This window comes from Phascolarctos cinereus, unplaced genomic scaffold (genome assembly GCF_003287225.1).
Source record: "Phascolarctos cinereus isolate Bilbo 61053 unplaced genomic scaffold, phaCin_HiC Scaffold_2;HRSCAF=192, whole genome shotgun sequence".
Lineage (NCBI taxonomy): Eukaryota > Metazoa > Chordata > Mammalia > Diprotodontia > Phascolarctidae > Phascolarctos > Phascolarctos cinereus.
The window spans coordinates 247,633,911-247,652,945 of record NW_027555625.1 but is presented as its reverse complement, the minus strand read 5'-3'; the positions used below and the strand labels follow the sequence as shown (position 1 = coordinate 247,652,945).

At 44.4% G+C, this 19,035-nt stretch overlaps 2 protein-coding genes across 3 annotated transcripts in view; one reads left to right on the top strand and one right to left on the bottom strand.

The window, feature by feature from the left end:
• Positions 1-9,512, top strand: part of LAMA5 (laminin subunit alpha 5) — a 124,018-nt gene extending 114,506 nt beyond the window's left edge. Inside the window, 10 exon segments of the mRNA XM_078149889.1 lie at positions 1,128-1,295; positions 1,464-1,596; positions 1,731-1,876; positions 1,986-2,178; positions 2,627-2,785; positions 2,939-3,098; positions 3,205-3,338; positions 4,618-4,708; positions 5,546-5,665; positions 8,236-9,512. Coding sequence (XP_078006015.1) covers positions 1,128-1,295; positions 1,464-1,596; positions 1,731-1,876; positions 1,986-2,178; positions 2,627-2,785; positions 2,939-3,098; positions 3,205-3,338; positions 4,618-4,708; positions 5,546-5,665; positions 8,236-8,384 — 1,453 coding nt within the window. The 3' untranslated portion in view covers positions 8,385-9,512.
• A 600-nt stretch (positions 9,513-10,112) lies between these two features.
• Positions 10,113-17,960, bottom strand: ADRM1 (ADRM1 26S proteasome ubiquitin receptor). Of its 2 annotated transcripts, none has more exons than XM_020981531.2 (10): positions 17,798-17,960; positions 15,828-16,038; positions 15,121-15,237; positions 14,641-14,764; positions 13,724-13,810; positions 12,308-12,389; positions 11,914-12,035; positions 11,285-11,442; positions 10,724-10,826; positions 10,113-10,342 (listed from the first exon to the last, which is right to left on the bottom strand). In XM_020981531.2, exons 2-10 carry the CDS (start codon positions 16,035-16,037, stop codon positions 10,236-10,238), a joined length of 1,110 nt encoding a protein of 369 aa, XP_020837190.1. In that variant the 5' UTR covers position 16,038; positions 17,798-17,960; the 3' UTR covers positions 10,113-10,235. The 2 variants fall into 2 exon arrangements, with proteins under 2 accessions (XP_020837190.1, XP_020837189.1); XM_020981530.2 differs by having other exon boundaries at positions 11,803-12,035; positions 17,798-17,912.
• Positions 17,961-19,035: the final 1,075 nt, after the last annotated feature.

The following is a 19,035-nucleotide window of genomic DNA, read 5'->3' as shown; positions in this document are numbered from 1 at the left end:
TAATGTTTTCTTGTCATGCTGGATGGTGCAGTGGATAGTGCTGGGCCTGGAGTCAGGGAGACCTGAGTTCAAATCCAGCCTCAAATGAGATGATAGTTGTAAAACACTTAGCACAATGCCTGGCAAATACTAGGCGCTTAATGAATCCTTCCCTTTCCTCTCTGCCCTTTCCTTTCCCTCCCTTTCTGTTCCTTCCCCTGCCTTCCCCTTTTCTCTCCAATCTGATGCCTCATCATAGTGCAGAGTTAAATGTTGGTGCTTGAAGGCTTTGCCAGCAGGGCCCAAACACTAACTCCTCCTACCAAGTTAGGAAGGGTTTCAAGGATGGTCCTGGTGATGCCTTCAGTCTTGTCTGAGTCCATCCAGCTAACCAGAGAGCTCAGCTCATCCCTCAGCAGAGGGTGGGCCGCCACGTGATGAATATGGGGAGCCACTGCTTCACACACAGAGAGGGCTGCGGACTGAAGACAGCACCTGTGCTAAATGAGGACATAGAGCCTTACAGTATTTTGGATTTATTATTATTATAAACAGCTAACATTTATGTTACTTTAAGGTTTGCAAAGCCCTTTACACAGATTATCTCATTTGATGCTCAAACCCTGTGAGGTTTGAGCTGTTATTACCCCCATTTGACAAAATGAAGAAGCTGAGATTGGGAGAAACTAATTACTTAACAGTCACACAGCTAATAAGGGGGTGAGGTGAGAGTTGAGCTTAGCTTCCTGATTCCAAGTCACCAAATTGCCTCCTGTTGTTAAGAGGTACAGTGGTACGTCTGAGCTATCCAATATTTCCCTTTGAACTTAGTATATATTATGTATATTATGTTGCAGCATATTTGCCGCTTTACTTTTGTTCTGTTAATTACTAATTCATTCAACACACATTTCTTGAGTGCCCACTGTGTGCGGGGCCTTGTGCTCTGCTACATTCTGGATTTCAGTTTAACTAAGAGGGTCCCCATGTGTAGGAGAATTTACTGTGTCAGGTTTGGGGAGGGACCCATCCTCCTTGGACAAGTCCTTGTGGATGGAAATTGGGGGTGTTGTTGAAATGGTATCATGGAGGAAGGACCCTGAGGCTATGAGAAATTCCCCTCCTTACAAGGGCTTTTCTCCTCCCAGGGTCTGGCTGTATGTGGATGATCGACTTGAAGGTGCAGAGCACCAGGGGGGCCGGTCTCGTCGTCAGGCTGCAGCCGAGGGTCCTCCTCGCTTCCTCCTTGGGGGGCTGCCTGAGTCTGGTGCCTTCCAAAACCTGACTGGCTGTATCAGCAATGTCTTTGTCCGGCGGTGAGTTGTAAAGAGAGAGGGGCAAGGCCAGGGACCCCCACACCTTGAGCCCAGGAGATTGCTGACCTAATTACAGGCCTGGCTGGAGGCTTACCCACTGGGGGAGCAGGGAGGCTGAGTGTCAGCATCCCCAGAGCGTTCTGTGACACAGCTGCACTTGGTCCCCAGGGTATCAGAGGCCCAGCGTGTTGTCGACCTGCAGCAGAATATCCAGAATGTCAACGTGACCACAGGCTGCACTCCCCCAGATGGACCACTCCAACTCAGGGCATCACCAAGGAAGTTCCGAAGGAAACCCAAGGTTGGCGCTGCTTGCTGATGGCTAGTTGAGAGTAGGGAGGAAGATCTGGGAGCGACAGAACCGCTGGGTGGAACAGAAGGCACCTGTCTTTCTGCTCTCTCCTGCCTCATCACCTCCAATCCTCTGTCCCCCAGGCTGCTCTCCATGACCAAGGGATGCCCCCAGACTCTGCTTGCCAGTTTCCCACCCATCCCAAAACCATCAGCAATGCCTACCAGTTTGGGGCTTCTCCTGCCAGCCGTCTGGAGTTTGCTCACATCCCATCCTCTTTCCAGGATCGGTAAGCATCATCTCACTCATGAAGTTCCAGGGTGGGGAGGCTAGGTGTGTCAAAAGAAGCAAGCGTTCCTAAATCTGACACCATGTTTTCTGGGCCATATCTCACCCAGGACCCACTTCTCTATGGATGTCCAGCTTCGCTCACCTCGTGGGCTACTTCTGGCTGTGCCAACTGTAAAGTCGGGAAGCCCCTTCCTGGTCCTCTACCTCAGTCATGGCCGCTTTGTCCTCCAGGCTGGAGGCCACGGAAAACCTTTACGAGTCCGTAGCCAGGAGCGATACAAGCCAGGAGGCTGGCATACGGTAAGGTGCACAGGAGTGCAAAAGTGTTCCCAAACGCCATTCTCCTCCTACCCACCAGAGGAAAACTGAGTCAAGTTGGATTAGAATCAGAGTAGCTGAAACAAACATGAGAATTGGGAAAAAATGGAGATTCCTTCTGGGAGCCTGGAATGATGACTTTTTCCCCCTCCTTTCTTTCTTGGCTAAACTCCTTGAGAAATCTGTCTACATGAGATGCCTCCACTTCCTGTCCTCTCTTTTTCTTCTGAGTCATCTGCAGTCTGGCACCCAATGTCATGAGATTCTCAGATGTAATATCAGCTCAGATGACCAGTCTGAGAGTTGGGATGAGGATGCATGAGGCTAAAGCCCATGTGGCTGTAATATGTCCAGATCTGGTCCTCGACTTGGCTTCCCCTGGAATATGAGGAAAGATTTGAGGATAGTCATTTCATGCCCTCCTTCTCAGGTCTTTTTCAGCCAAGAGCAGAATCGAGTTCAGCTGGTGATCGATGGGCTTCGGGCTCAGAGCAGTGAAGGGCCTCGTGCCTACCGGAGGGCATTGCTGGGCCATGGACCAATCTATGTGGGTGGCGTCCCCTCTGGCCAGAGCTGGACTCATCTCCCAGTAAGAGACGGGCCCCATCACCATCTCGGTTTAACCCTTTTCCTCATGAACACCCCATCTTCCTTCTTCCTCCCCTCTACTGCCCATCCATCCCCTTTTGTGACCCAGCCCAGCCCCTCAAGCTCTTATAAGTCACACAAACCTTTCCTCCAGGAAGCAGCTGGCACAAGCTTTAAAGGATGCATGAGGAACCTGAAGCTGAATGGACAGCCTCTGGAGACCCCAACGCAGCTCCATGGAGTGATACCATGTTACACTGGGACCCTGGAGAAGGGATTATTCTTTGCTGCAGAAGGGGGAACTGTAACGTTGGGTCTGTGAATTTTCCTCTTTCTTTTGGCTTTATTTGGGCCCTGGATAAGGTTGGGATTGGAGGCATCAGGAGAGCTTCCTGACCAACTCCACTCCATATCCCACAGATCTCCCCGAGGTGTGGGGGCCAGACCTGGAGCTGGTGCTGGAGGTGCGTCCCCGGGCAGCACTTGGACTCATCTTTCACCTAGGGCCAAGGCAGGGACCACCCTATATCAGACTTGAAGCAGATGGGGACAAGGTGAGTGGGGCCAGGACAACGTCTCCCCTTAGCAGGCTGCCTTTACCCTATACTACAGAAATCTCTGTCCTAAATGAGGCAGGAGGCCTGACGACCCAATCACTTGTTCTGATGCCACATCATGGCATGGAGGTGACCCTCTCTCTCTACCCTGCGACATACATGAGGGCTATGCCAGTAGTCTACTGACTTGGAAAGTCTTTTTGTTGGCCAGCAGGTGAGAATCCGCCTAGCTTATCCTGGAGAGGTTATCACTGGAAGTGTTTTTGGCCACAGCAAATTCATGAAACCATCTAAATAAAGCAGGGAGAGGTTGTGTTCCACACTGGTAGAGGGCACCCAGCGTGAGGCAGTCACAGGCCCCGGCACACAGTAAGCCTTAACAAATACTTGTTGACTGACTTGAAGCATCAAAGGTACCTGGTCCATCGGTAGAGACTGAAACCTTCTCCATGCCTTAATAGATGTCTTAGTGCAGGGGTGGGGACCCTGTGGCTGAGGCCATATGTGGCCTCCTAGGTCCTTGGGTCCAGCCTTTTGACTGAGTCCAAGGTTCACAGAACAAATCCTTTTATTAAGGGGATGTATTCTGTGAAGTTTGGATTCAGTCAAAGGGCCAGACTTGAGGACCTAGAGGGCCACATGCGGCCTCGAGGCTGCAGGTTCCCCACCCCTGGGACTTAGTGCATTGCCATAGCAGAACCTAATCCTCCCCAGGTAACCCCCACCTTCTGGCTAATGAGGTTCTGATTCTTCCTAAGCTGTACAGAAAGCAGTCTCTCTCTCTCTCCTGGAAACTATGCCTAAAACACTTCCATTTTGGGAAAACCTACTAGAGGAGCTTCATAAGCATAGCCTTCTTAGAAGCCTGGGTCATCATCACCATGCCACAGTCAGGCATGGAAGGGATTTAGTGCAGGATCAATGACCTTGTCAATCCAAGTGCTCTCAAGAGTGGGTTCTGTAGTAATAACCATAAATAATATTACATTATAATCCACCTTTCATTTGATCATTTTCCCCCAAAGATAACATTCTCTCTCTCTCTCTCTCTCACTCTCTCTCTCTCTCTCTCTCTCTCTCTCTCTCTCTCTCTCACACACACATACACACACACACACACACACACACACACACACACACACTCACATTCTCTCACACTTTATGCATTGCCTCATTTTGTCCCCCCAATATCCCTGTGACACAGGTAGGTTAAATCTTGGCAACAATATCTTCCTTTCACAGCTTTCAGTGAATTGTCTCACCTGTTTTGTCTCAGGTGATTGTCAGAGCCAACAATGGGGCAGGGGAGTTCTCCACATCAGTGACTCGGCCTCCTCTCTGTGATGGACAGTGGCACCGGATTGCAGGTGAGGTGATGATCCCTCTCCACCACCCCCAACTCTGGCCATAGCTTCCTGGTCCAGGGAATCCCTAGGCTGTCTGCGTGGAGTGACAGGTAATCCATGGTGGCAGATAAACCAAATGTGTTCTCGTTCAGATCTCAGGTACACAGTGTGATTGGGAGAAAAGCAGACTCAGCTCACATTCCTCATTACATTGTCTGAAGCTGGGGGGGAGGCTTGTCGAGGATCCATATAGGGAGAATGTCCCCAGAAGTGATTCAAAGATAGCTATAAGCCTGGCATGCTTGGGGGAGGGTGCTGGGAGACATGGAAGTGATTGGCCTAGCCAAACCCGTGTTTGCAGTGGGGTAGAGACAGATCATGACAGACCTTGAAATATCAGGATGGAGAATTGGGATCTTTCTTTTGGGAAGCTATGAAAGGCCTCTGACCAGGGGAGAGACCTGATGACAGGTCTGAGGAGGGAGTTGAGCCAGAAGACTGCTAGACTGGGGGAGGGGGGGGTGGAGATGGTCAGAATGGAGAGGAAGGAACAAATTCAGATGGCCAATTACTGCCCCCCCCCAAAAAAAAGTACAAATTTACAAATAAATGAGTTGCCTTGTGGATGGGAAAAGTTTTAAACCATTTTCAATTGAGTGGTATTCCTAGGAAAGCCAAGGTCCTTCCAAGTACAAGGTTGTCTCCCCCCTCAGGCCAGACTAGAAATACCATCTCCTTTCTCTCTATCCCTTTCAATGCCCACGGCTCTGCTCAGGGGAATTCTAAGGCAAATTGAAAGGACAGCCCTCTGGGCAAGCTCTGGGAAAGAGCTAAGCCAGAGGCCTCTCTCCCTCTCAGTGATTAAAAGAAGAAAAGTGGTCCAGCTGGAGGTGGATACAGAAGGCAATTACACAGTGGATCCTGCCTTAGTTCCTTCCATTATCACCAAAGAACCTCTTTACCTGGGAGGTCTACCAGGTAAGTCCCACCTGTAGCTAGTTGGGGCAACTACCTTGCAGAAGGGGGTTAGGAAAGACTGACAATCTCTTTTGTTTTCATCTGCTTAAAGGACATCTCAGTCTAGCGTTCCTTCCATCATGCAGTGGAAAGAGCACTATTCTAGGGGGCAGAAGATCAGAGTTCTAGTCCTGGCTCTACCACTGACTTGCCCTGTGCCCGTGGATGGGTTGAGTCACATTCTAAGCCTGTTTCCTCTTCTTGTAAAACAAAGACTAAGATCATCTACCCTTGTCTAATGAGCATAATAGCCAGCATTTGTGTATTGCTTTATTTGGAAAGCACTTTATATACATTATCTCATTTGATCCTTGTAACCCTCTAGTGAGGTAGATGCTGTTAATATTCCTGTTTTACAGATGAGGAAACTGAGGCTGAGATTAAGTGCCTTGCCCAAATTACAGCCTGGTTTTGTCCCAGATCACAGAATGAGGTGATAAAACCCTGCTCTAGCCCACTACTCACCCAGCACCCAGTGGAGGCACTAGGACAGAAGTCTCCTAGGCGCCCCCAGTGCAATAAAAATCTGTGATTTATGGTGTAAGTACTCCCTCCACGTAGGCAGACTGCAACCCTTCTATGAATTAGTACAGTATTCAAGTTGATGTGGTCAACAAAAGCTAACACAGTAACAAAGCCTCTCCCAACCCTAGCTGGCCTGTTCTTTGGGGACCAGATGCACAGCCTATACTCAAACCTTTCCAGTTTGGAAGCCCTAGCAGAGGTTGTGCTCTGGATCTTCTAAGACTGATAATGTGCACACAAAGTCTATAGGATACTTTCTTCCTAACAACTGAGTTAAGTAGTACAAAATTATCCCCATTTTGCAGATGAAAAGAAATTTGAGAGAGAGCAGGACTTGTTCAAATTCACCCAGCTAGAGTTTGAGCCGAGAATTGAACCAAAGTCTTCCGAATCCAAGTCTAGCACATGTCTCTCCAGTGATAAGTAAGCAGTACAGTACTAGACATATCAGCTATTATTTCTGTAGTCCATTTTTAAAAGGTACACAGATCTATCCATTCTCTCACTTGAGCCTCAATACTCTTTGCTGTCTAAAAATGCAATAAATATGTATTAAGTACCTTCTGTGGGCAGAGCCTAGAAATAGGCACCAGGGAGATACGAGGACAGAGAAGATAGCCCTTGTCCTCAGACAGCTTAGTGTCTAATAGGAGAACAAGATTACTTTGACAGACTTAAGTATTATATAGTAGAGACCCCCTGAACTTAGAAATCAGGAAGACTAGAATTTGAATCCATCTGTGTCACCCTGGGCAAGTCACTTAATCTCTCAGGCTCAGTTTCCTCATCTGTAAAATAGGAATATTAACAGTGCCTACCCACAGGAATGTTGCAGGGAGATAATGTATATAAAGTGCTTTCCAAACCTTAAAGCAATATAGAAATGCTGGCTATTCTTATGCTTGGAAGACAGGGGGAGATGATCTTAGTCTCTGAGGCTTAGAATGATGACCCGACCCATCCATGGGCACAGGGCAAGTCAGCGGTAGAGCAGAGCCAGGCCCCTTAGGATGGTGCACTTTGCATTACACGATGGAAGGGTGGACACTAGACTGAAAATGGGAAGACCCCATTTTGAGTACGACCTCTGACACCAATTGTGCTGCCCTGGGTGGGTCATATAGCCTTGCTGAGCTCCAGAATGTAAAACGGGGCTATCAGTACTTGTATTAAGGGGTATTGTCGGCTAAGTGTTTTGTAAAACTTAAAGCACTTGGGGCAGCAAGGTAGTGCAGTTAATAGAGCATCAGCCGTGGAGTCAGGAGGGCCTGAGTTCAAATGTGACCTCAGACACTTACTAGCTGTGTGACCCTGGGCAAGTCATTTAACCCCAATTGCCAAAAAAAAAAAACCCAAAAAAAAACACCCTTAAAGCACTCTAGAAATGTCAGCTGTTAAAATACAAGGAACCTGCTGTCCCTGTATGGATGTCATCAATGCTTCCATACCTTTCTTCAGATTCCTCTCTCAGTGCTGAGTTTGACACAGTGAGATATTTGGAGTATCAGCTTAGCAAGTGGAATAAAATAGACAAGAGAGGGCTGCCTGTGTTCCCTATAAAATGATTTTTTATAGTATAGCAAAGTCCCTCTTAACCTTTCTTCTCTACATCCAAAAAACAAATGCTCCCCTAGTGAAAATACCTCTTATCACTGCCAGTATTCACTCACCTTAGGACCAACAGCTGAAAGCCTCTTAGTGTTAACAACACTGGCAGTCTGGTGAAGCACATGGATCCCTTCTCAGAATGTTTTTAAATGTATAAGATACTTAGGATTACAAAGCAGACCAATTATACTGAAATAGTTACCTAAAATATCATACACAGACACACATGCCCTAAACCCCAGGTAAGAACCCTTTGCCTTAATGGAACATGTGAAATTGGGAGTAAGGGTAGGGAGTATTAGATAGGGCTGCTTAATTTACTTCCAGGCTTAACTGTTGTTTTCTGTTGACTTCTTGTCACCACCTCCCCTGCCCTCCCCTCCGACCCCATCCCATAGAGACTTTGAAGCACATGGTTCCACCATCATCTCAACCTGGTTACTATGGCTGTATGAGGAATCTTGTGGCAAACCGTCGCCTTATCAACCTGACACACAATGGCATTATCCAAGGCTCAGTGGGTGCAAGAGGCTGCCCAGTCATGTAAATAAATGGCCCAGACACATAGGAGATTAAAGCTGCCCTGCTGCATAGAGCCCCTCTGGCCCCTCTCTCTGGTTAGTAAGTACTGGCAGACTCTGGACTCCATCATCTTTTCAGTATTTTTCTCCCCAAGTGGGGAAATTTGAATAACTGACTTAAGCATTAGACACTTTACAACTCATCATGTGTAAGGAAGTAAATTTAACATATCTTCTGTAAACGAAGAACCAAAAGTGGGGCTACGCATTTCTGGGCCTGAGATGGTGCTAAGAAAAGGTGGTACTCCAGTCATGCTGCTGGTTTGCCCACCATTCATAGAATCTCAAAGCTGGAAGGGACCTCCAGAGGGAATCCAGTCCACCCCACACCAAAGCAGAAATTCCCTCTCTCCCTCTGCAACATCCCTGAGACCATCCATCCAGCTTCTGCTTAAAGATTCTAGGGATGGAGAACTCGCTACCTCTCGTTCCGTTTTTGAATAGCTCTACTCCTTAGGAAGATTTTTTCTTACATTAAGCCTAAATCTCCCTCCCTGCAACTGTTACCACTGACTCTAGTTCTGCTCTCTTGGGCCCAATAAAAAAAAAATCTGATCTCCCTTCCACATGACAGCCCTTCTAAATACTTGAAGATAGTGATCATGTCCCTGCATCGCTAAGTCTTCTCCAGGTTAAACATCTCTCATTCTCTCAACTGATCTCCAAAAATTGCTTTGAGTTCATATAGTTATTCCCATTCTGTGCTTCCAACTCTCTTCCTTCCTTTCCGGATCATATTCACTGATTCTTGTGATTGTAGTACAGATCCAATGAGAAAATGTTTCTTCTGTCCACCCAGCCCACTTTGTGCACTTACACATTTATATGTTTTTTAATATACATATGCATATATATATATTTGTATGTATATATCTAGATGTATGGGGGGTGAATCTTATGTCTGGAAATGATTTATAAATTATGTTTTTTATATGATTGGGTAAATATTATAAAATGGGTTAATCTTTTATTATCTTTCAATGAATTTCATTATGACTTTTTTCACCCTTTTTCAATGTAGAATGAAAGCTTTGTAAATCACTGGTACATACTTTTGAAAGCAAAAATAATAATAAAAAAATGCTTATTTTGAATACTGGCTAGTGAAATGAAATGGAAAAAAATCCTGTCTACTTGGTCAGAAAGGGCTTGATGGCAGTATCAGGTAATGTGATACTAAGCTAGGTGCTTTGTCCAAGTGACTAGTCCCTGCTTAATTTCACTGCACACACACCTTGGGCTATTTTTAATTTGTAAGTCTGCTCCTTGTTTTAGAGATTTTGAAACATCTCTTTAGACAACCAAGCTGTCAGTGTCTAGATGCATCTGAGGTACCCAGAATCACTTTTTTTAAAAAAATCAGTATGTTTAGGGAGATTTGCTTCAAATCAAAGTGATGGAGCCACATCTGGAAAAACAGTCTATTTGCTCTGGAAAGCCGACCCACTTGCAGCTTTCATGTGGTATATGTAATTTACCAGATGTCACCCAGGGAAAACTTGTCAAGCAAGGTTCCAACCCTGCCTGCCGACACTAACAGGATGTCCATGACCAACATTCTGGCACTCGGCTCCAGCTCTCCATGAGCTCACAAAGTATTTCCTCACAGACAATTTGTATCTGAAGACCAGGCAAAGGGCATTTGGTAATCACTCCTTCTATTTCTGGCACACACAAAAACTAGAGTTGGCAGATAAAAGAAAAGTCCTTTATTTTGTAGGCTGAATGTAGGCATGAGTGTATGCGATAAACTAGTGACACTACTGCAGTCACTTAATTACTAAGAATTTCCGATATCTTAAAAGACAGCAAATAATTTAATCTAAACTCATATCTTCCTCTTCATCTTTCTTGTCCTTTGCATCTCCTTCCTTTTGGTCTGACTTGGCATTGTTCTGCATGGCTTTGGCAAATGCTTCGACATCTAAAATATCATTAAAAAGATATTATCATCAGTTCTTGCCCCCTAGGAACACTTTAATAATCAGCCAAGTTGCTATGATAAAAGGGAATTAAAATGAAAGTGCAGATTTTTAAAAAATCTGCAAATGTAGCAAGGCTACGATATTTTTTTAAACCCATGCAAATTAGGCTGAAGAGAGATTACAATTTGCTCCATTAAGCAAATCAAACTTTGTCAGATGTGCCAAATGAAGTGTTCTCTGAATGTGCTTACCCCAGAGAAATGTTTCTAAACAAATCATTACATAATTTAGGCTGTAAAAAAATTTTTTTAACTGTTACATAAGAATTCTTAAAATCCTGAACAAATATTTCATTTAAGTGAAGCAAAAAAGGTACTTACCACCCTTATTTGCCGCATCTACAGCTTCAGTTGGTAAACCAAACTGACTCATAAGTGGGCCAAGCTGTCCTGAGGCTAAGGCAGCACTGAACATGCTTAATGCCTGTAAATGAAGGGCATTCATGAAAAATGACTAAAACTTTCTGGTTTTTTCTATCTACTATTAAACTTCAATTTTTTCCTGAGCACACACCTAAGCTCAGCTCTCCAAGGAAATTATTCAAATATCTACTATGTACAAGATACTGAAACTGCACCAGCTAGCACCAAGCTCTGTCTGACAGTGGAGGGAGCCATTGTTTCTGAACACTTATGTAATGTAACCTAGGAGACAAGAGAGAATGCCTAAAGACCCACAGGAGGCAGGCCTAAGCTAGTGAATCACATGTGACAAAATCTCCAAATGGGTACAGTACATCATAAAATTTCTTCCGACTCAAAAGAGAAAGAAGAGGGGGAGGAAAAGGAGTTCCACCGTCATATGGGATGATGGCTAAGAAATGTGACATGCAATTTTAAGCTTAGCTAGCTGGCAATTGGAAGTAGAAGCCATATTCCTACCTGCTGAAACTGAGGAGAGGTCAGTGTGTTCTGAATCTCTTCCGCAGTCTGTGGAAGAGATTCTCCAGAGGGAAGATAAGGCAGCAATCGCTCTTGGACTTCAGCATTGGCCAGAATAGGAGCCATGATCTCTGGAGTTAGTACACTGGCCAAGTCAACTAGGATACAACAACAAAACTATAAGCTGTTTGGCATTTACTATCTGCTGCTTAATGGGAAATGGAGTGTCATATTTCAAGACTACAAGCAGCCAAGTCACCCAGTGAAGCTTAAATGAAATGAAGAGAGATCTCTTCATTGGCTCCTGCTTCTTGCCAATGGTTTCACTCTGCTTGGCAGAAAGTCTCAAGCTCAGCATTTATTGGGAACATCAGTCTTTTCCAGGGTGATATGCAAACCAACAGTGCCATAGAGAACACTTTCACTAAGGGTATGCCTTCCCAATCCCATTGAAAGAGAACCGGGAAGTAGCAGGCACCTTTACCCCAACAGCTTTCAGTCAACGAAAAAACGTTTACCTTGCTGTCCGCCTCCTGCCCCAGATGGCACATTCATAGTAGCTAAAATGTTCTGAAGGTCACTCAGTTGAATGGGCTGGGTTGGGCTTGTTGCTGTGCTGGTTCCATTACCTGAACTCGGTGCAGGGCTTGGACTAGTTGCAGAGGCAATTGCTTGAGCACTGGGTGCTGGTGTAGCACGAGCGGAAGAAGAGGTGGAAGATGGGGTTACAGAAGCTGACTGGCTCCGGGAGCTGAAAGTATAAAGAGCACCACTGATAAGTAATGTGCTTGTTTCTTGTTTTAAAGCGTAACTGAGGAGTAATATGAAAAATTAACCTCATTTTAAGTACATCAAGGGAAAGCCTATGTACTAAAGTACCACTGAAACCTTCTACAATGCAAACATTCACTCCCTGATCTATGTTTTAAGGCTAGACTTTCAAGTGCCTGTGGCACTACATACCTGTGGTAATTTTCTAAAATTGACGCATACAAGCAAGATACAGAACCTGAAAGGCCTCACCTCGATGAAGAGCTGCTTGTTGGAGGCCCTCCACTCCCAAGTAAGCTAGCCAGACCAGGACCTGTCAGTGCACCAAGCCCACCTACAGTGAGGAAACAAGTGTTAACTCAAAAATTTCACATGCAGCTTCTCCCTTAACATTGGCATTCAATGACAATTTCTGTCAGGACTGATTTGGGGGAAAATCTATACATGGTAAATGCAGATTTGTGATCAAGAGCAAGATCTGAAGAAAAATGAAATATCTCTGGTTTACACAATCATCTCTCCTGAGCTAGTGTCATTTCACAGAATTTTCCCTACACGAATAGTAGAAAAGGGACAGTGCTGTCCAAAATAGGCCACAATTCTCAGTGGAAATTAGCCTCACATCATCTCTCAATCTTGTTTTCTTATGAGAAATCTGAAGAGCAACTGAACTTTATGCAATTTATTCATATGGTAGACTTGAGAGTCAGTCAAAAGACTCAGTTTTAAATCCTAGCTCTCTCACTTACCTGTGTAACCTGTGTGACCTTGGACAAGTCACTTCCTCTCTCTGGGCCTCGGTTTCCTCATCTGTTAAATGACAGGGTTAGACTAGATGACATTTAAGGTCCCTCCCAATTCTCAATCTATGAGCCTATGAATTCCATTAAATCTGACTGAGAATAAAATCAGTCTGAACTGTGGAATATTTTTAAAGACATAAAAGGACTTTGGGTACACACAAAGAAAGTGAAACTAAGTCAGAGCAGTGTTCCCCAGTTGAGGTCTCAAGGTGGCTGCCTCTAATGAAAAGATAAAAATCAATCATCATTAAAAATTACATACATGTATACAGGTACATGGGGTCAAGTGCTTCCTAGTATTTCAAACGTGTAAATAAAACTGAAATGAAAGTTTGAAATGTTGTGATGTTGGACAAAAAGCCAAACTTGGTAGAAAAAGGGCTTTTAGGATGAAGACCTCCATCTGGCTAGGTAGACTCAGATTTGCTTCTCATTAAAGAGACCACTGAAAGCTTGTGACCACTAGAAAGCACTCAAATAAGTGCCTGCTTCATTCTATATAGCAAGCAGGTAGCTTGCAGTATATAAGGGAAAATATATTCTAGCCCTCAAATCATTCAACATTTTACACCTAACAGGAACTCAGATAATCTAGTCCAACCCTTTCTTTTCATAAATGAGGAAAACAGGCCCAGTGACATGAGGGGGCTTGCCTAAGATCACATAAATGTGAAGTAGCAAATCTAGGTTTTCTGAATCCAGATTCAGTAGTCTTAACTACACCATCCATACCAGCTCTTCACTGACAACAACAGCGACAGCAAAACGAACACATGGTTTATAGACATTTCAGAAACAAGTAGGACTGAAAACTTAACTGAAGTGAAGAACAGCCTCACTTCAGACCAAGAATCTGAAATCTTACCAAGTCCTCCCAAGCCAGTTGGTCCAATAAGTTGCATGAGCTGGTTATGACTCATATTACCCAGAAGGCTCTGCAAACCACCTTCACCTGCAAAACAAAAACAATTTAGACATACCACACCTAGACTTTCATAAACCAAACCAAACTCAAAGACCAATTTTGATTAAGAACTCAAAAATCAATTAGTACACGATCTTTAAGTCCTACACAAATAAAGTTTGAGAAATAACTACCACACCACCTCCTTACTAACAGATTTCTATCAACAGCAAAATAAGTACGTGGTTTATAAATACTTAACATTTCCCAGTAAAAAACAAATTGCTCAAGAACAATTATAACTACAGCTTAACTAAAGTGAAGAACCTTAAGTTACTGTCTTTGAAATCCTACTACAATATGTCCCACGGGATGTCCAGTCTTATTTTGAATTCATCTAATGTGACTTGACATTAGCAGTTCACTGGCTAAAACTTTAAAATCCTATTAAACAGAGATATTAACTATGACAGTATTTGTAAGCGGGATGTAAACACTATATTGAAAAGGGGGATTATAAATCCATCCAGACTCTCATTACTAGTAGTGCCATCAAAAAGTTGATAAACAGCTGACATTTATGTAAGCTGTATAAAGCACTTTAACTATACATACATTTTTCCATTTGATGTTCATAACAAACCAGTCAGGAAACTAAGGATGAAATATGTTAAGTGACTTGCCTTCAATTATACAGCTATTGAGGGTGAGAGGCAGGAATGAAGCCTAAGCCCAGTATACCATGTTGTCTCTCAATCCATGTCCACTTTTAACAGAACAAACAGACAAATCCAAAAAACCTGCCCCACAGTGTTGACAGTCTAGGGCATTTTGAAAATGTTTCCTACTGACAGTCAAATTGGAAAAGGAGTAACTACCTCCAAGTGCTGAAAGTTCATGGCCTCCACTACCGCTTGCACCCAAAGCTCCGGGCATAGGTGGATTATTCAAATATTCATTTACTTTCCTGCAGTGTTCTTCATCCTTCTCAGTCTTAGGCTCCTGGAGGAGGAGAACTGGGGTCATTAACAGAATACTTCAAAAGGACCAAGATCCACAATATCTTTGCATTGAACAATTGCCATCTTTCTTGTGATCCTCACTTGGTTTTATCGTCTTTTTATGTTATTTTCACAAGGGAAATCCTGACCATTCATATAAACATTTGTGCTGTGTACACAGGAAGGCCCTACAAAATGCTCATGACAAGGAACCAACAGACTAAATCACTTTGTTGAGGAGGAGGGGGAAGAAATGGTAATGATCAACCCAAACATATATAACTGAATCCATGGTTTAGAGAACTCAAATGAACATTGGGGCTTGGTGAAAAGGGTGAAGTCAAAAATTTCACTAACCTGCATCCAAAAGAAGAGTCGCTTTGATCCTGCCTTGAACTTCAGTACATACACTCTACCAGTAGTGCACTGAGGTACTCGCTTAAATTCACAGTCATCAGGGAAAATAATTAAGTCCTGGACAAAAGATAGGTAAAAGATCATTGACAGATCAGAAAAATCTATCTTCCAACCCACTCTGAAAAGATGCTGCTGAATACCACCTCTTAAGAAGTCTCATCAGGAGCAACTAGGTGGCACAGTGGATAGAGCTCTGGCCTTGGAGTCAGAAGGACCTAAGTTCAAATCTGGCCCCAGACACTTGACATTTACTAGCTGTGTGACCCTGGGCAAGTCACTTAACCCCAACTGCCCCACCAAAAAGCAAAAATCACCAAAAGAAAAAAAGTGTCACGGCTAAATGTAAAGCAATTAACAGTAGTTGATTTTGCTGTTACAGAGCCAAATCTAAATTTATTTTCAGATATTACAGATTATAGGATCAGAGATTTAGAGTTGGACCAATCCTTAGAGGTCCTCTAATACAATCCCCATGGAGAGACAAAGCATTTGAATGAAATGATTACACAGTTCAAACTACAAACATATGCTACCAAATTTTTTAAAAAGATATTTCAGTGTTTAAAAAGACATAATAAAAACATTTTAAAGAAAAGTATTAAAACCAAATTTCTTCATTTTTAACTTAAAAATTACTGAATACTTACATCTTCTACATTACCAGAAGTCCTATCCTTCCAACAGAAATGAATGAGGGAATCATCAGTTTGCTGAATGTATACAAGCCCTTTCCGTTTATCTGGGGTAACTGTAGTTCCTTTCAATGACATTTTTCCTGCCCGAAACTCCACCAAGTATTTGCTGGATGAGCCCCGGGAGCCTGGGACTAGGCTTGGAAACAAAGCACCTGAAGTCATTCTGAAATGGGAAAAACAGAAACTTATACCCTATATTTCTTCTACACAATACTGTCCGAATTGTAAAACTTTCTCCAATATGTAATCCACATATAAAATATTAATAGTAACAGCACTGAAAATTAGTCCCGTTGAACCATATCAGGTAATATACCACAGCTCAGAGTAAAAGGTGAGTATAAAGTAGCTCATCTTAAACAATTTTGTTGAAAAATAAGCAGCAGTCATCCAAACCATACCCTTTCTCACATATCCCAGAAAAGATATCCAGAATCACATACTGAAATTATAAACCCAGGTATATTTGAAAATTTATTTTAAGAAAACAAACACCCAAGTTTCTGTGACCTTCAATACCAATAGAAAGACTTGAACATCAAGAGTTCAGAAATAGCTTACCAAAGACAACCAGCTTTTGTACGGACCCAAATCATATTAAAGAATTCCATCCTCAAGAGATCATGGGATCACAGATACATAGCTAAAAGGGACCTTAAATCAAATCCACTCCCCTCACCCCCTTTTCACCAATTTTACAAATGAAGAAATTAAAGCCCACAGAGGTTAACTGACACAGGAAAATAAATGTGGCTAGGAATCACACTCGGGTTCCCTAACTCCAAATACAGCACTCTTTCCTACAGTACCAAGCTATTCTATGCTTTTAAAAAACCATTTAAGGAAAAAAAAAAGAAAACCACTTTGCATCTTGCTGTTCCATGGAGAATTTCAGTAAAAGTTAAAGTCCCTTGAAGGAAGAAAATATTTTTTCTATCCCCAACACCTAATAGTGTCTGGAACATAGACTGTAAATAAATGTTTACTGGATGAATTATGGTTAAACTTTTTTTCTCACAAAGTCTAGATTTTTTTTTTCAAGAAAAAGTTGCCCATCAAAGAGTGCCTTGTTTCTGCAATTGGATAAACTTAAGCGGACCCAGTTTCACTTGCATAAACTTTCTTTCTTCTGAGGAGGGGAAGGCAAGGGGTTTGAGAAAGGACTTCCACTGACTGAAGATCCACAGGAGCTGGGAAGGGACGGGGACTCAAGACCACATAAAACACCGGTTCCTCCTGCCCAAAGTGACCATTCATTTCAGTGCTCTTCCCTCCTTCCCGGAGGCTCGGGCACCCGTCCTGCCCTGTCCAGGCTCTACCCGGGACTGGCACCAAGACACCGAGACAACACAGAAAAGCACGGACACAAGCGGGGCCGGATATTTTGGAAAAAAGGTTCCCTAGAGCCCAACATAAATGCTACATTACTGGCTGAAAACACAAGCAAAAAAGTGGGAGAGGAGGTGCTTTATTTGGGGCGGGGGGAAGGAGGATTGCTGGAAGATACTATGAAAACTCTGTAATGGGAAGGCCAGGCGGACGGGCAACGTGAGGGTGCCGGAGTCGGGCTAAGCCGAGGGGAGCCTTCCTCAGTCCCTCCCCCAAAGCTCCTCCTCCTCCTCCTCCTCCACGCAGCCACTCCGCGCCCCCAGCCCCACATCTGGCCTTGACCTCCCAGCCCAGACCTTTCGCCACCTGAGGCTCAGCCACGACCGCTGGAGCTTCCGCGCGTCCCTCCCCGCCCCCGCCCCGGAGCCGGGGAGATCCTTCCCGGCCCCCGCCTCCCCCACCCGGCCGCCGTCACCAGCCCCCGCCCGCCCAAACCGTCCTCTCCACAGCCCGCCTCCCCGACCGGCCCGGACCCCGGCCCTGGATTTCGTGTCGGGCTGGGCCCCGGGCCTCCGGGAGCCGTCACCTCTCACCTGGGGCCTGGGGTGCGGACCGCGGGTGAAGCAGGGACTAAAGCTCGCTCTTCCTCCTCTGCAGCTGCCGGCCCGGCCGGAAATCTCTTATTGCCCCACCTTCCCTCCGCTCTTCGTGCTGATTGGGTTTGTACTGACGCTCTACCCGCGCTTCTCTGAGGCCGATTGGCTTGAGTGGCCGCCCATCATCCCTCCCCCTCTCCCGGTCTCCCTCCTCCCTCTCCTCTCTCTCGCCTCTTTCACCTCCCCACCCCCGGCTCATTCCGCCGACCCCACAGCGCGAAGAGGAAGCCCCATCCACACGCAGAGTCTGGGCGGAGCAGAGCGGTCCCTATTGTTGCTGTGTCATAGGGGAGCGGCGGCGGCCCCTGGCGGAGGCGCCTGGAAGTACACAGAGGCCTCCTGAAAGGCCAACTCTGTGCAGTGTACCTCCGTTTAAGAAAACCCGGGTCCAAATAGGTGACTTTGCAAAGCAGATCACTAGGGAAAGGGTTATATTTGTAACACTCTATGGCAATTAATGAGCTTCCTTTAAACACCGAGGGCAATAGCTCCCAAAGTCGTGATGGTTCCCTGCTCTTCAGTTGTAGGGAGTTTATTTTAATAGACCAAAGTTCTGAGTTGTTACAATAGCTTTGACTTCGGTTAGGAATATCCCCAACTTTACATTTATGCCTATCTCGAGTTAAAGTCTGGGTAATAAAACAACAGATGATTATAGCCATGGATAGAAAGGCACAGGAAGGGAAGCTGGGGAAAGAGCCTGCTTTAAAATGCTTGTAGGAGATAGATACATACATACACACACATCACACATATAATTTGTGCTTTTCTTTTTTTCTAATTTAATTTATATTTTCCCCAATATTTTCCCCAATTATGTGTAAAAATAATTTTAACATTTTTTTTATTTTTTCAAATTTGGAGTTCTAAATTTTTCTCCTACCTTTCTCCTTCCCCTCTTAGGGTATTAAAAAAAATATATAATCCCTAGTAATGTTAGCACTCCACATCTTGGGTTTTAGAGGTGTACTCTGTTCTTTCTAGTTCTCTAGGTCTGCAAGTAGTTGACATGATCTCAAAAAGCCAGTTGGACACAGGAGAGATGAGGGCCTGACGACTCTTCACTATCTCCCTGGTCCGCCACACTTCAGTCCTACTTTGCTGCTGGGGTGTGTGTTAGATTGGAACCTTTGCTCCAACCTAAGGAATGTGGTTTTAACTAGTTTGGTAATGCA

Excerpts from the sequence above, each read along its gene's own strand:
- ADRM1 (XM_020981530.2), bottom strand. The coding sequence starts at position 16,037 with ATGACTTCAGGTGCTTTGTTTCCAAGCCTAGTCCCAGGCTCCCGGGGC. Across the intron at positions 15,238-15,827 it reads CTTCTGGTAATGTAGAAGAT|GACTTAATTATTTTCCCTGA; the intron begins GTAAGTATTCAG and ends TCTTTTGTCCAG. Across the intron at positions 12,390-13,723 it reads AACTGGCTTGGGAGGACTTG|GTGGGCTTGGTGCACTGACA; the intron begins GTAAGATTTCAG and ends TCCTCACTGTAG.